The 15000-nt window shown below is 52.1% G+C and overlaps 1 protein-coding gene across 1 annotated transcript in view; it reads right to left on the bottom strand.

Moving 5' to 3' along the window:
• Positions 1 to 15000, bottom strand: part of nrcama (neuronal cell adhesion molecule a) — a gene marked incomplete at both ends in the record, with an annotated part of 41367 nt that overhangs the window by 25903 nt on the left and 464 nt on the right. Inside the window, 4 exons of the mRNA XM_080538122.1 lie at positions 3155 to 3325; positions 3718 to 3840; positions 5136 to 5329; positions 12654 to 12759. Of these exons, the coding sequence (XP_080394248.1) occupies positions 3155 to 3325; positions 3718 to 3840; positions 5136 to 5329; positions 12654 to 12759 (594 nt within the window). The remainder of the gene's footprint in view (positions 1 to 3154; positions 3326 to 3717; positions 3841 to 5135; positions 5330 to 12653; positions 12760 to 15000) is intronic.

Here is a 15000-nt window from a genome sequence, read left to right as displayed (position 1 = left end):
ACCCCTCTCCCCCAGGACAGCCTCTCCCACCCCCCCCCCCCAGGACAGCCTCTCCCAGCCCTCTCCCCCAGGACAGCCTCTCCCACCCCTCTCCCCCAGGACAACCTCCGCCCCAGGACAGCCTCGCCCCCTTCTCCCCCCCAGGACAGACAGATAAACGTGATTTTTAAAAAGAAGAAAACCGCTGCTTTATTGTTCAAATCAAACTAATTTCGGCCCGTAGCCACGGAAACCATGACAACACAACGGCCTCCGCTTCGCCTCTCTGTCAGACACAGACTCTTCTGGAAGGTGTATCTCCGTGACGACGACAGCCGCAGGTCTGTTGCTATGGGGGTGTTGCTATGAGGGTCCCCACCCCCACCCACCCACCCACCCACCCCCCCATGCCTCCCCATCTCTCTAAGCGGTCGTCAACGTTACGAAACCCTGTCACAGTCTCGCTGTAGGCTCCACACACCCCCCTCCCCCCCCCCGCACTGTAGGCTCCGCCCCCTCCGCAACGAAAGGTCGTGGGAATCCGTCCAACAGGGTCGTGACAATCAAGCTAGATGGAGACAGCAGAGCTGGAGGGTCTGGGACTGCAGACCAGCTAGTTAGAGTGACCCCCCCCCCCCCCTGTCTGTGTCTCTAGACTCTAGATGATTCTAGATGATTGGATGGACAGATCACAGACTGGGGCTTTAATGGTCCCTGTCCTTGTCTCTTCCTCCATAAGGTCGTGTAGGAGCAGAGAAGAACATGGGATGTTCTAGAACCCTGACTTGGAATGTTCTAGAACCCCAACATGGAACATGAACAGAAGGTTTCCTCATAGATAACCTCACAGGTTAGAACTTTGTCTAAATTAGTATTAGTATGAAAATCTCTGATGCACAACAAGGAAGGAACACCCACTGGGGTAAAGGCAAGGGTTGTGATTGGTCGTGGTTTCATTCTACAGTACAGCTCATTAGCCAATCAGAACCCTTCATCATTTAGGCATTAGGTAATGAGAGGGAAAAGGTGTTATCTAGAAAGGGTTTATCTTAAACTGTTAAACATGACACCGTATAAGGTAAGGGAGGGAGAGTTAGGACATGTCAGGGTCGTTGTCTGATGGTGTTATGTAATGTTATGCTAACATGGTCCTGGAGGAGGCTGGTGGAGGTAGAAATCGGAGGACGGGTTCATTGTAATGGGACGGGATTTAGGAATGGTATCATAAACCCTTCCTCATTCCGTCCCACGCATTTACAATGAACCCGTCCTCCGATTTCTACCTCCACCAGCCTCCTCCAGGTTACGTTATGGATGTTGAGTCACCAGGAGTGAGGTTGGGGTGTTCGTCTGGGACTAGCCTGAGAAGCTCGCTGTGGAGTCGCCAGACTTGTCCCAGGCTACTGTTGGGGGGTACAGGTTGGGGGGTACAGGTTGGGGGGTACAGGTTGGGGGGTACAGGTTGGGGGGTACAGGTTGGGGGGTACAGGTTGGGGGGTACAGGTTAGGGGGTACAGGTTGGGGGTCTGAGGTTGGGGGGTACAGGTTAGGGGGTACAGGTTGGGGGGTACAGGTTGGGGGGTACAGGTTGGGGGGTACAGGTTGGGGGGTACAGGTTGGGGGGTACAGGTTGGGGGGTACAGGCTGGGGGGTACAGGCTGGGGGTACAGGCTGGTCCAGGGTAGGGGACCAGGAGGACTCAGGGGGTGTAGGACCACAGGGTGAGGAGGTGTAGGGCTGGGTTCACATTGGGGGGTGTTGGGGGAGTGAGGGTTTTGGGGGTGGGGGTGGGAGGGTGGGAGGCTTTTGGGGGTGGGAGGTGTGGGGGTGTGAGGGTGTGAGGGTTTTGGGGGTGGGGGGTGTAACGGTTTTGGGGGTGTGAAGGTTTTGGGGGTGGGGGGTGTAACGGTTTTGGGGGTGGGGGGTTGCGGGTGTGGGGGGTGTGAAGGTTTTGGGGGTGGGGGGTTGCGGGGGTGGGGGGTGGGGGGGTAAACAGGGGGGTATATCAGCACTCACCACCACCATAGATATCAGTGATATTGAACATAGCAGCCACAGTCTCATTGATTGCACCCACTGTAATACAACAGAACAAATCAATGCATGCAAAACGATTGGAAAACATATTAAAAGTCCAGGAGAAATGGGAGAACAGAATCAAAACAAGGCAATGTGAACAGAACAGAACAGAACAGAACAGAACAGAACGTAATGTTGGACCTGGTAATGCATTTCACATCGAGGGATTTCAATTCGCTTGTGAAACACTTTAACGTGAAGGGAAATACTAGAGAAATACTAGAGAAATACCAGTGAAATACCAGTGAAATACTAGAGAAATACTAGAGAAACCTATGGAACATTTGTGACACAGCCCAATGAAAAGGGCTACCTGTAGGCGAAATCATTTTTCTGTTTTTTACATGTGCTTAAACTACAGATTGTAAGCTTTCAAATGATGCATCATACATTGAAATCGGAAACAAATTGAAGACGACATGAGTATTTGAAAGTTGCTATACCGGAAATCACTAAGCACAGAAAATCCCCATCAAAGATAATGAATCCCCATCAAACAACAAGAAACGAAGTCATTGTGTTATAGATTACACTTATTTAATGAACGTAAAACTGTTCGGAAAAATAACGAGTGGGTACTTCACATCTTCGAGTTGAATGTTAGCTAAAAAAACGAAAATCTGAAAAAAAAAAAAAAAAAATTAAAGACGAATTTGACGTCTTTCTCATTTCCGAGAGGTGTCCAGAAACACCAGGAGCAGTCACATTTAAGTGTGGCTGAAGCAGAGGACATGAATACTGCTCATACACAAGGCCACATCTCAAGGTCTGGCCTACGACCACAAAGCCAGGTCAAACCAGGTCAAACCAAGTCAAGCCAAGTCAAACCAGGTCAAACCAGGTCAAACCAGGTCAAACCAGGTCAAACCAGGTCAAACCAAGTCAAGCCAAGTCAAACCAGGTCAAACCCAGGTCAAACCAAGTCAAACCAAGTCAAACCCAGGTCAAACCCAGGTCAAACCAGATCAAACCCAGGTCAAACCCAGGTCAAACTCAGGTCAAACCCAGGTCAAACCCAGGTCGAACCAGATCAAACCCAAGGTCAAACCAGATCAAACCTAGATCAAACCCAGATCAAACCAGATCAGGAACTTACTGTCCAGGACTTTGAGGTTGATGGGCTGTTTCTGCTGGATGGTCTGTGTGTGTGGGAAGCGGGCGTAGCAGATGTAGTCATTGCGCGTGTCCCCCACCAGGACGTTGGAGAAGTACAGGTCCCCGTTCAGAGACTGGGACACACGTGAGTCCTGGGGGAGTCTCTGGAGGTCTGGGGGGAGAGGGGGGGAGTTAGACCAGGAGTTAGACCAGGGACAACCAGAGAGATGGGGTGAGGGGAGTGTGAGAAAGAAATAGAGAGATAGAGAGAGAGAAAAGGACAGAGACAGAGAGAGAAAGAGAGAGAGAGAGAGAGAGATGGGGGATGAGTGAGGGGTGAGAGAAAGAAGGAAGAGAGAGAAAATGACAGAGACAGAGAGAGTGGAGGGGGGGGGTGAGGGGAGAGAGAAAGAAGGAAGAGATATGAAGGGAAACACAGGATTCAACGCACACGTTAGCAATCGCACAAAACACACAATACTCTCTCCCAAAACTAACAGTACAACAAAGTCATAAAAAACAAACTGTTTAAAAACAACCCCTCCCCCCCCTCCTAGGACTTACTGTTGTCCATCCAGAAGATGATGGGGGGGGGCAGACCGGCGGGGGGGCGGCACTGCAGCACCAGGGACGCCCCCGCCTGCAACGTGATGGCCTCAATCCGCTCCTTTGACCACAAGGGGGACCCTGCGAGCCACACAGAGACAGCAGCAGTCAGCTGAAACACACACTGAAAGGCGGCTACACACTAGACGATTTTAACCCCGATTTAGCTGTCGCCGACCAGTTTTTGCGGTCGGCGACAAAATCCTCCAGTCGTTGCAAACCCGGGGACGCGCCGTCTCCGACGCTCGTTTAGTGTGACAGGCTCAGAGACGCAATCGGAGGACCGCCGATCCCTTCGGAGGGGCCGTCGCAGGGCTCCAGATCTTTTCAAACATGTTTCATTTTATCGGCCGACGGAATCTACATTCTGCTAGTCTGAGATGGGCAACGACCCGTGTGGACAGCACAGCCAATGAGAGGTCGAGGAAATGCAGCGCGAAGGAGGCGTGAAAGAAGGGATGGCTCCGAAGAAAAAAGTTGTCAGTGCTCGGTGGAGTGAACAGATGGAAGGAAGGCTTTTCTGAGCAAATAAATGCACATGCAACAAGTGCAGCTAATTGTTGTTGCATGTGCATTGCATTGCAACAATTGCATGTGCATTGCATGTGCATTGCATGTGCATTGCATTGTTGTTGCGTGTCGAGCTCCATCTTTTTGCATGTGCAAATTGCATGTGCATTGCATTGTTGTTGCGTGTCGAGCTCCATCTTTTTGCATGTGCAAATTGCATGTGCATTGCATTGTTGTTGCGTGTTGAGCTCCATCTTTTTTTGACAGCTGTCAACGTCTCGTCATCATGTGCTGATATCGCGACACTACAGCTTGGCGAATCGTCCTGACCAAGTGAAGAATCGTGTAGTCTGTGAGCCCCCGTCGTTGCCACATCCTGTAGTGTGCGCTGCGCTGCGCAGTCTGCGCGCCGCTGAGACGCGGACACCAGCACGACGGTCGTTTAGTGTGAGAGGCTCAGCGATGTTACAACTTGAAAAGTCGTCTAGTGTGTAGCCGCCCTGAGGTACACCTGCATAACACTCTGAGGTACACCTCCATAACAGTGGAAATGCACTGCACTGGGAGTATTGGAATACTGGGATACTGGGATAGTGGGAGTAAATGGACTGACTTATATAGACTTATATAGTGTCTTATTCCAAAGCACTTTACAACAGCCTCTCATTCACACATTCACATACACATTCACACACCAATGGCGGCCAAGCTACCATGCAAGGCGCCAGCCAGCCCGCTCATTGGGAGCAATTTGGGGTTGAGTGTCTTGCCCAAGGACACTTCGACTAGATCTTTGATGTGGCCAGCCGGGGCTCGAACCGCCGGCTCTACCTCCTGCGCAACAGCCGCCCCACACAAGTACTCACTGGACTGCCTGATGACGATGTTGTTGGAGACGGCGGTGCCGTGCTCGTTGCGGGCGGTGCACTGGTACACGCCCTCGTAGGCCTCCGCCTTCTCCCCGCTGATGTCGATGACGAGGGTCCCGGCAGTCGGTTTCATCAGCACCTTGGGGTCCTTCTCCACGTCAAAGTGGGTCCCGTTCCTCGTCCACGAGAAGCTGGGGGGGACAACCATGACCACACCAGGAGTTAGACCAAGAGGGACAACCATAACAATACTAGGAGTTAGACCAGAGACAACCATGACCACACCAGGAGTTAGAGCAGGGACAACCATGACCACACCAGGAGTTAGACCAGGGACAACCATGACCACACCAGGAGTTAGACCAGGAGGGACAACCATGACCACACCAGTAGTTAGACAAGGAGGGACACAACCATAACTACACCAGGAGTTAGACCAGGAGGGGCAACCATGACCACACCAGGAGTTAGACCAGGAGGGACAACCATAACAATACTAGGAGTTAGACCAGAGACAACCATGACCACACCAGGAGTTAGAGCAGGGACAACCATGACCACACCAGGAGTTAGACCAGGGACAACCATGACCACACCAGGAGTTAGAGCAGGGACAACCATGACCACACCAGGAGTTAGACCAGGACGGACAACCATGACCACACCAGGAGTTAGACCAGGAGGGACAACCATGACCACACCAGTAGTTAGACAAGGAGGGACACAACCATAACTACACCAGGAGTTAGACCAGGAGTTAGACCAGGGAAAACCATGATCACACCAGGAGTTAGACCAGGAGGGACAACCATAACAATACCAGGAGTTAGACCAGGGACAACCATGACCACACCAGGAGTTAGACCAGGAGGGACAACCATAACAATACCAGGAGTTAGACCAGGGACAACCATGACCACACCAGGAGTTAAACCAGGAGTTAGACCAGGGACAACCATAACAACACCAGGAGTTAGACCAGGACAACCATGACCACACCAGGAGTTAGACCAGGAGGGACAACCATAACAACACCAGGAGTTAGACCAGGAGTTAGACCAGGGACAACGATAGTTATGGAGATAGACTCCAGTTCTATGAGTGGAGCGGAGCCCCATAGGGGAGCTCTGCTCCTATTGGTTTACCCCGCTACCTAAAGTAGCCAATGACTGAATTTTTCGATGCCTGCGCCTAAAAGGGGCGTCCTTCGATCCCTCATTCTCCCAAACATACAATACAGCCGGGTTTGATCAAGTCGAAGTGGGCCAGCAGCCCTATGGGGCTCCGCTCCACTCATAGAACTGGAGTCTATCTCCATAACTATCGTTCTATATCGTGGAGCTCCGCCCCATAGGGGAGCTCTGCTCCTATTGGTTTAGGCGGAGCGAGCGAGGCCAAATGTACCCCCACTGAGACTATTAGTCAGAAAACAATCTCAGCGGCACCCGGAGCTGACCACTGATGTTGGTTCAAGACAACCTTAAAAAGTTGGCCCAACCCACACCGAGTCTGCTCCACTGATCTAGCCCTTACGTGAGCACGTAGGGTTGTTGATCTAACGGAACATGTCCTGGAGGAGGGTCCCCTCCCCAGGCACATCCGTATTCATCCTGACAGCACTTGAATAGAATCCCCATGACCAGGGTAATCCAAGTGCCTTCTCCACTACATCAGTCATCAGCAAAACTGAGGACAGAATGAGAAAAGGATGAGGAAGAAATATCTTTCAAGTAATACCGTACAAAAGGTGATGGCGACGACCAAGACGCCGCCTCACATATCTCCTCCACTCCCACTCCCCTGAGAATGGCCACTGATGTGGCCATGCCCCTGGTGGAATGAGCCCGAATGCCAGTCGGAACGGGCTGCCCCTTCGATTCGTATGCGAGGCTGATCGCCTCGCAAATCCAATGGGACAGCCTCTGCTTCGAGAGTGGTGCCCCGGCTTTCTGTCCGCCGTAGCAGATCAGAAGCTGGGGAGAAGATCTCAGTCCTGCTGTGCGCTTCACATATTGTGCCAACGCGCGCACCGGACATAGACAATGTAAACGCCTCTCCCTCTCTCCGTCGTGGGGAGGAGGAAAAAAGGCGCTCAGTGCACAGCTCTGAACCCTAAACCCACGATTAACCTTAAGGATAAAAGCCGGGTTAGGGCGTAACATAGCTTTTGTTTCGTCACCAGATATGATCAAACAATCTGCCCGTGTCGAGAGAGCGCATAAATCACTCACTCGCTTAGCCGTAGTCAAGGCGAGGAGTAGACTCGTCTTGAGAGACAATAAACGCAACGACACAGTGTCAATGGGTTCGAATGGGGGCACGCACAGAGCCTCTAGCACAATCGACAGGTCCCATTTTGGCATTAGTGTCCTATGAGGGCATCTAAGCCTACACACTCCAGTCAAAAAACGCTTAACCAGCGAATGACTGAACAGTGTCGTTGTCGCAAAACCCTCATGGCAAGCTGAGATGGCAGCCGCGTAAACTTTAATAGTTCCCGCCGCCAATCCCTTGTCAAACAGCGACTGTAAGAAGCACAAGAACGTTTCGACCCGACAGCAGACTGGGTCAACGTCCTGTCCCTCACACCACTGTGTAAACACTCGCCAGCGCGCCGCATATCCCTTTGCAGTGGATTGCGCGCGCGCACTCTGAATGGTCTGAATGACCGCGTCTGTCAGACCCCTGCGTTCTAACAAGTCCCTCTCAGTAACCAGGCCATGAGGGGGCCCCCCATCATAGGTGGCCCCCTCACCAAGCCTCTGGCTTGAGAGTGCATCTTGTCGATGAGGTATGGGCCATGGGCCCTCTACCAACATCTCCATCAGTTCCGGAAACCACGGGGCTCCGGGGCGGTCTGGGGCTACAAGAATTAACTCTAGCCTCTCTGACCTCACTCGTGCCAACAGTGGGAGGATAGATATCAGGGGTGGGAACGCGTATAACAGGACCCTCGGCCATGGGTGGTGTGCGAATGCATCGACTCCCAATGGCGGGTTGTCCTGTTCGCGCAGGGAGAACCAAAGGCGACACTGCGCATTCGTCCGTGACGCAAACAGATCCACTTCTGCTTGCCCGAACCGTGCCCAAATCAGAGACACAATGGAGGGTGCTAACCTCCAGTCGTCGTCCCTCGGGCCTCCCAGTGATAACAGATCTGCTCCTTCGTTGAGCAGACCTGGAATGTGGAGAGCTTTTAGCGAACTCAGGTGTGTGACAGCCCACAGCCATACATCTGTCGCTAGGCGATGAAGTGACGCTGAGCGTACTCCCCCTTGACGATTGATGTATGCTACTGTTGTCCTGTTGTCGGATCTGACTAACACGTCCAGATCCTTTAACACCGGGGCAAAATGAAGTAGCGTTAACTTGACCGCCTCGAGTTCCAGCAGGTTGATGTGACGCGTCTCCAACGGTCCCCATCTTCCTGCCACCGAACCTGCCTGACACACTCCTCCCCACCCAGTCAACGACGCGTCCGTGAAGACTGGGTAGTGGGATGCCGGTCTGCCCCTGGCGACTCCGCGCGCGATGACGCGCGGGTCTCTCCAGTAGCTCAGGTCGGTTTTGACCGATCTCGGTATTACAATCAACTTGCGACGGTGTCTCACTGGATCCAGTCGCAGTCGTGCGAACCACCTCTGCAGTCTGCGCATGTGTAATAGGCCTAAGGGGACCACTACATGGGCTGCAGACATCAGTCCTAGTAAGGACATCATTGATAGCGCGGTGATTGTATTTGTCACTCGACACACCCGGAGAGCTGACGTCAGTGTCGCTCTCCGTGGTGCCGATAAACTGGCCCTCATCTTGGCAGTATCCAACTGAATGCCTAGATAGGAAAACTGTTGAGCCGGCCACGGAGCACTCTTTGTCCAGTTGACAGCTAACCCCAGCTGAGCGAGGTGCTGCACCAGTGAGGTTGCGTCCCGAATGGCTCGATTTGGGCATTGGGCCAAAACCAGTAGGTCGTCGAGATATGCTAATATGCGTATCCCGTTTCGCCTCAGTGGTTCGAGTGCTGTCTGCACGCATTTGGAGAAAGTTCGAGGAGCAAGCGCGTACCCGAAGGGCAGGCGCGTGTACTCGTAAACCTTCCCTTGGAAGGCAAAACGTAGAAATTTCCTGTGCCTCTCTGTGATTGGCACATGAAAATACGCGTCCCTCAAGTCTATGCTGATTCCGTAGTCGCCCTTCTGTATACAAGAGAGGAGGCGCCTCGTCGTCAACATACGAAAGGGGCGTTTCGCTACTCTCTCGTTGAGGACCCTTAAATCTAGTATGGGTCTCATGCCTCCTGATTTCTTTGGGACAAGGAAATACGGGGAGTACCACCCCATGTCCCACTGGTCCCTCGGAACCATTGTCAATGCGCCCTTTGTTAGGAGATTCGTAATCTCCTCCTGGAGCGCACGTGTTTTTATCGGGCAGGACAAAACAGTCTCTCTCACGCCCCTGAAGGGCGGAGGAGGCTGAATGAACTGTAGTGCATATCCCCTCCTCAATGTCCTGTCTAGCCAGCCCGACAGAATACCTGCCCCTTCTAGCCATTCTGCATAACGCATCGACAGCGGCTGGGCCGTCTGTTGTGGTGCAGTCGACAGAAAAAGCTTGAATTTCTGTATGACCCCAGCCGCCGCTGCACACCGAGGAGGTGGCACAGCCCAAGGTGGGGTCATTTCGAAAGGGATGGTTTGCCGTCTGTAAAGAGTGTTTGTTATGTGTAACAATGCCCTTTATTGACGCAGGTTTATTATGCCTGATAATCAAAGAACCGCTCATGAGCTGGGCCAGATCCTGATAGACATGGAGGGGTTTTTGATGTAAATAACGGTCCCTCTATACGGCTACAGACAGGGGTGTTTAACCCCCTTTGTGTCGTGATAGGGGTTAGTCCGCTAGGCAGAGAGAGCTGGCCACACGCTGGTAAGCTGGGCCAGTCTCCGCTTTGTTTCTAACCAGTAGCGATTCGACCACACTCTGACAAGGCAGGTGGGTCTCCGCTCTGGTAGATAACATGGGAAAATCTCCTTTACTGAAAAAGTAAGGTGTTTTTGATGTAAATAACGGTCCCTCTATACGGCTACAGACAGGGGTGTTCAACCACCTTTGTGTCGTGATAGGGGTTAGTCCGCTAGGCAGAGAGCTGGCCACACGCCGGTAAGCTGGGCCAGTCTCCGCTTTGATTCTAACCGGTAGCGATTGGACCACACTCTGACAAGGCAGGTGGGTCTCCGCTCTGGTAGATAACATGGGAAAATCTCCTTTACTGAAAAAGTAAGGTGGGGATTTTCCTTCTTTTGCCTCTTTATGAGGTAGCAGCCATGAAGAGGAAACCGGTGGTGGGGTCATTACCGACCCCTCCGCCAGTGAAACCGGGTCACGGTGCCGTGGGGGGCCGTAGCGGGCCCTCCCAGTGGTCAGCGGCGGGGGCTGGGGATGCCGAGTGGGGCATGGCTCCATCGGTAGAGGTGGAGCCAGTGCCGCATCACGCCGAAACCTCCGTTTCGCAGCCGTTGACGGCCTAGTCGTCACCACGGCGGAAGAAGAAGAGGTGGAGGGTCGCTGGAGGGGGAGGTGGCTGGCCAGGTGCTTCTTAGCCTCCTCCATCGCGGCCAGGCGCTTCGTCATGGTGTCCATGGCGGGACCGAATAGCCCTTGTCTCTCTATTGGAGCATTCAGTAGGGCCATCCGGTCCGCCCCGGTCATGGTGGTGAGAGACAGCCACATCTGTCTATTCAGTAGGGCCATCAGGCGACCCCCACAAACCGCGACACCCTGGGCCAGGTACATCGTCGCGGCACTGAGCTTGCTCAGAAGCTCCGCCTCCGCTGCAGACAGACCGTTGGGTCGGTCTGTGGTGATTTTCGCAATGGCGGCGTTAAACACGGCGATGTTATTCGCCGCCGCCGCCGCCTGCGCACCGAGAGCGTAGCTCTTGTCTACCAGGGTGGCGTTAAACCTGTCACGCTGGTTGGGCAGCATAGGTTTTTTAGGCACCGACCAGGCGCTGGACCCCGGTACCAAGTAGGCGGCCAGCGCTGGTTCGAGCGGCGGGGAGCCGTCGGTCATCCCCTCCGCGAGCCCCTCCACTCTGGTAAAGGGCAGGAACGCCTTCACTGGCGCCCTGCCTGTGAGTGGTTCTCCCCACTTGTCCTCCACGAACTTATCTAAGCCCGGGAGGACAGCGTTAGGAGGTTGGCCCTGTCGCTTCGCCCTTTTTCCGTAAAACAGGTCCTTCTCCCAGAAGGACTCCGTTGGGGGAGGGGAGGCGGGACGGGGAATTGCCAACACGCCTGCCGCAGCTTCCAGGAGGCCCTGGAAGTCGTGGTGGAGTGATGGGGGGGCGAGGGCGGGGAGCTCGTGAGCCTCTACCTGCCGCTCGCTCTCATCAGAGCTCTCTGACCCTGACACCAACACCGACCACTCAGCTGGGTGAGGGCGGCGTGATGTCAGGGCCGGCTGAGCGGGCGGGACCATCCCTACTTGGGGAGGTGCCTGCCCAGAATGCCGCTCTGGGGCCTGTCCGGACCCATCATCGGCAGAGCTATCCGAGTCGGATAGCATCCCCGAGATAGCGTCCGCCAGGGGAATGCTCTCCTTGAACCAGGCCATCCTCTTTCGCCTTTCCGCGACGGAAAGGAGGTGGAAGGGGAGGCAGCTGGGGGAGGCGACCAACGCCGCCTCGGCATGTTGGGGGCCGAGGCAGAAGTCGCGCTTGTCCTCCGCTGCTAGGAAATCGCAGCGGCAGGCGTCCCGGAGGAATTTCTTCGTGGTCGGCGGCGGACGATCCATCGCTGAAGGGAAGTGTCTGGCGGGTTCTCCAGTCTCTTGTAGTCGTCCTTCTTGCAGTCTCAGATGTAAACCCGTGCTGACATTTTTGGGAGAATGAGGGATCGAAGGACGCCCCTTTTATAGCACCCCAGGGTGGGCGCAGGCATCGAAAAATTCAGTCATTGGCTAGGTAAACATTCATTAGCGGGGTAAACCAATAGGAGCAGAGCTCCCCAATGGGGCGGAGCTCCACGATATAGAACCATGACATCATTTATATACATATTCCTACAAAATGAATACATTTACATTTACATGTTTGGCATTTAGCAGACGCCTTATTCCAAAGCGACTTACAATCGATACATTTGACTAAGCAAGTGAATCATCAATTCATCAGTCGTAGCAGGAAGAGTAATCTAGCTCAGGCCAGGGGCCATTGGCAGTCGTCGTGATAGAAGACAAAAGAAAGTTGTTGTTTTTTTACACAGAAACAGTACAGGGGGGGAGTAGAGCTCTTAGGAGACACAGTATAGGGGGAAGCAGGTGTCTCAGGAGGCACAGTGCTGGGGGTAGTAGATGTCTTTCATAGTCAGAAGCTAATAATCTCTAATAATCATCGTTAATGCTACTGTACACTCAGGTACACAGGTCATGTGGTCTGGTAAGTGTTTCTGAGGTCTATGGTGAGGGTCTCTATGGCAACGGTCTCGTGGCGATTTCTCCGTTGCCGTGGGTTACCTGGGATGCGGCTTCCCCTTGGCCTCGCAGTGGATGACGATGTTCTCTCTGGGGTCGATGATGTAATTCTTGGGAGACTGGAGGGTGATGGTGGGGGGCTGGGGCACTGGAGCACAGGGGAGAGGAGTGTTACACACACACACACACACACACACACACACACACACACATACAGCACACACACACACACACACACATACACACACACACACACATACATACAGTACATACACACACACACGCGCAAACACACACACGCACACACACACACACACACACACATATACATACAGTACATACATACACACACACTTATACATACATACACACACAACAACATTAACATACACAGACATCAACATTAACACACACTTCATCACACAATGTGTACACTGATAGTACACACACACACACACGCACGTACACACACACACACACACACAGCACATCAACATGCACTTCGCCCCCACAATGTTTACACTGATAGTACACACACACACACACACACACACACACACACACACACACACACACATCAACATCAACATTAACACACACTTCGCCCCCACAATGTGTACACTGACAGTACACACACACACAGGCGACATATTGAGAAAAGGCTTATGCAACAACAAACATGGCGTGCCTACAGTCATCTACAGTCATGCATCTCGTCATTCAGATCTAGTCAGACTCGACTTCCAACCACAGCAGACCATCTAGGCCACAGACAACACAGACATGCGAGGCACAATGACCATCTGACTTCCCCTTCATCACTGTTCATGACCGCCACAACACCATTCAATGACATGACAAATGAAACCTTTGAAACGAAACGCAAAACAAAAACTACTTTGATGCTTAAACAAACACATCTCTTTGTAGAAGAGGAATCAAAGCTACAGACATGCAAATCTAGCATCACTCCACTCCAGCCCACACCAGTTAAAACACAAGAAGCTGAGAGAGAGAGAGAGAAGGGTGGGGGGGGAGTTAGCGAGAGAGAGAGAGAGAGAGACAGAAAGTGAGAGAGAGAGAGAAAGAGAGGGAGAGAGAGAGAGGGGGGGTAGAGAGAGAGAGAGAGATAGGCAGAGAAAGAGAGAGACAGGCAGAGAGAAAGAGGGAGAGAGAGAGTTAGAGAGGAGAGAGAGAGGGAGAGAGAGAGAGACAGAAACAGAGAGAGAGAGCGAGCGAGAGAAAAAAAAGATCAAAACAACTCCACACTAAAGCCACAGCAGTCACGAGGGACCAACTTACATCCTTCCAGAACTTTAGCTTTTTGTCCCCCATGAGTTGCCGTACCAATGAGTGAGGAAAGACCGGGTATTAGTCACAGGGACAGGAGATGTGGAGATGGTAAGTGGGATCCTTGGGAAGGCCGTCCTCTTAAACCTAACCCCAACTTTAACCTTTGACTCTAACCCCAACCTTAACCGTAACTCCCCTACACAACCCCAACCACAATCTTAACTCTTAACGTTATTATTTATTATTTTAAATATCCATAATATTTTAAGTCTCAAACTTCAACGTTGGTCACATGACAGTCGGGTCTTCCCAAGGATCCCACTTAGCATTCATTTTTCCATAGGAGATGTGGCAAGGCGAGGGCCCCGTTCCAACACTCTAACACCGCGCCCTTCCTTCCTCCCTTCCTCGACGGAATCACTGATCAGACAACACCTGATTGGTGATTGATGCTGGCTTTGACCACTCCGGTCTTGTCAGATCAGTGATAACTTCAAGGTAGGGAGGAGGGAAGGAGGCTTATCTAAAAGAATTGGAGCAGGGCCGGAGGATAGAGAGTTCTCTTAGACCGTGGTCCAACTGTTTGAATGGAGCCATGTCTCAGTCTCATGCATATCATCATGCAGTGTTGATCATTGCAAGCCCCTGGCAGAAAAGTTATGACACCTTTATTTTACAGGCCTGTATAAACTCATTTAGAGCCAAGGGTGAATAAAGTCTCCCAAACTGTCAACATTCCCAGCGCTAAGGGTGATTTTATTCACCCAAAACGCATAAAAGGTGATGCTTTATTTTGTAGCCAATCACAGTAGTGTTGCTAGGCAGATTTTCACACAAAACACTAGGTGGTGAGGGTTCCGGATTTGTTTGTCAGTTGGGGGTTTCAGGAGGAACTTAAAGTGCTGCTTAACAATAACCTGAAAGGACTGAGTAACAGACTGTTACTACCTTAAAATGTCATATTAGTTACACTGTTTCTATCTATACCTGCATCTCTACCTCTATCTATACATCTAGCTATACACCTATTTATACTTCTATCTCCACATCTACGTATTATACCTGTATATACACCTCAAAAATACATCTATTTATA

The sequence above is a fragment of the Nansenia antarctica genome (genome assembly GCF_963989245.1).
Source record: "Nansenia antarctica genome assembly, chromosome: 8".
NCBI lineage: Eukaryota > Metazoa > Chordata > Actinopteri > Argentiniformes > Microstomatidae > Nansenia > Nansenia antarctica.
Note: the sequence above shows the minus strand (reverse complement) of the source record. Positions and strands in the feature narration are given on the sequence as shown.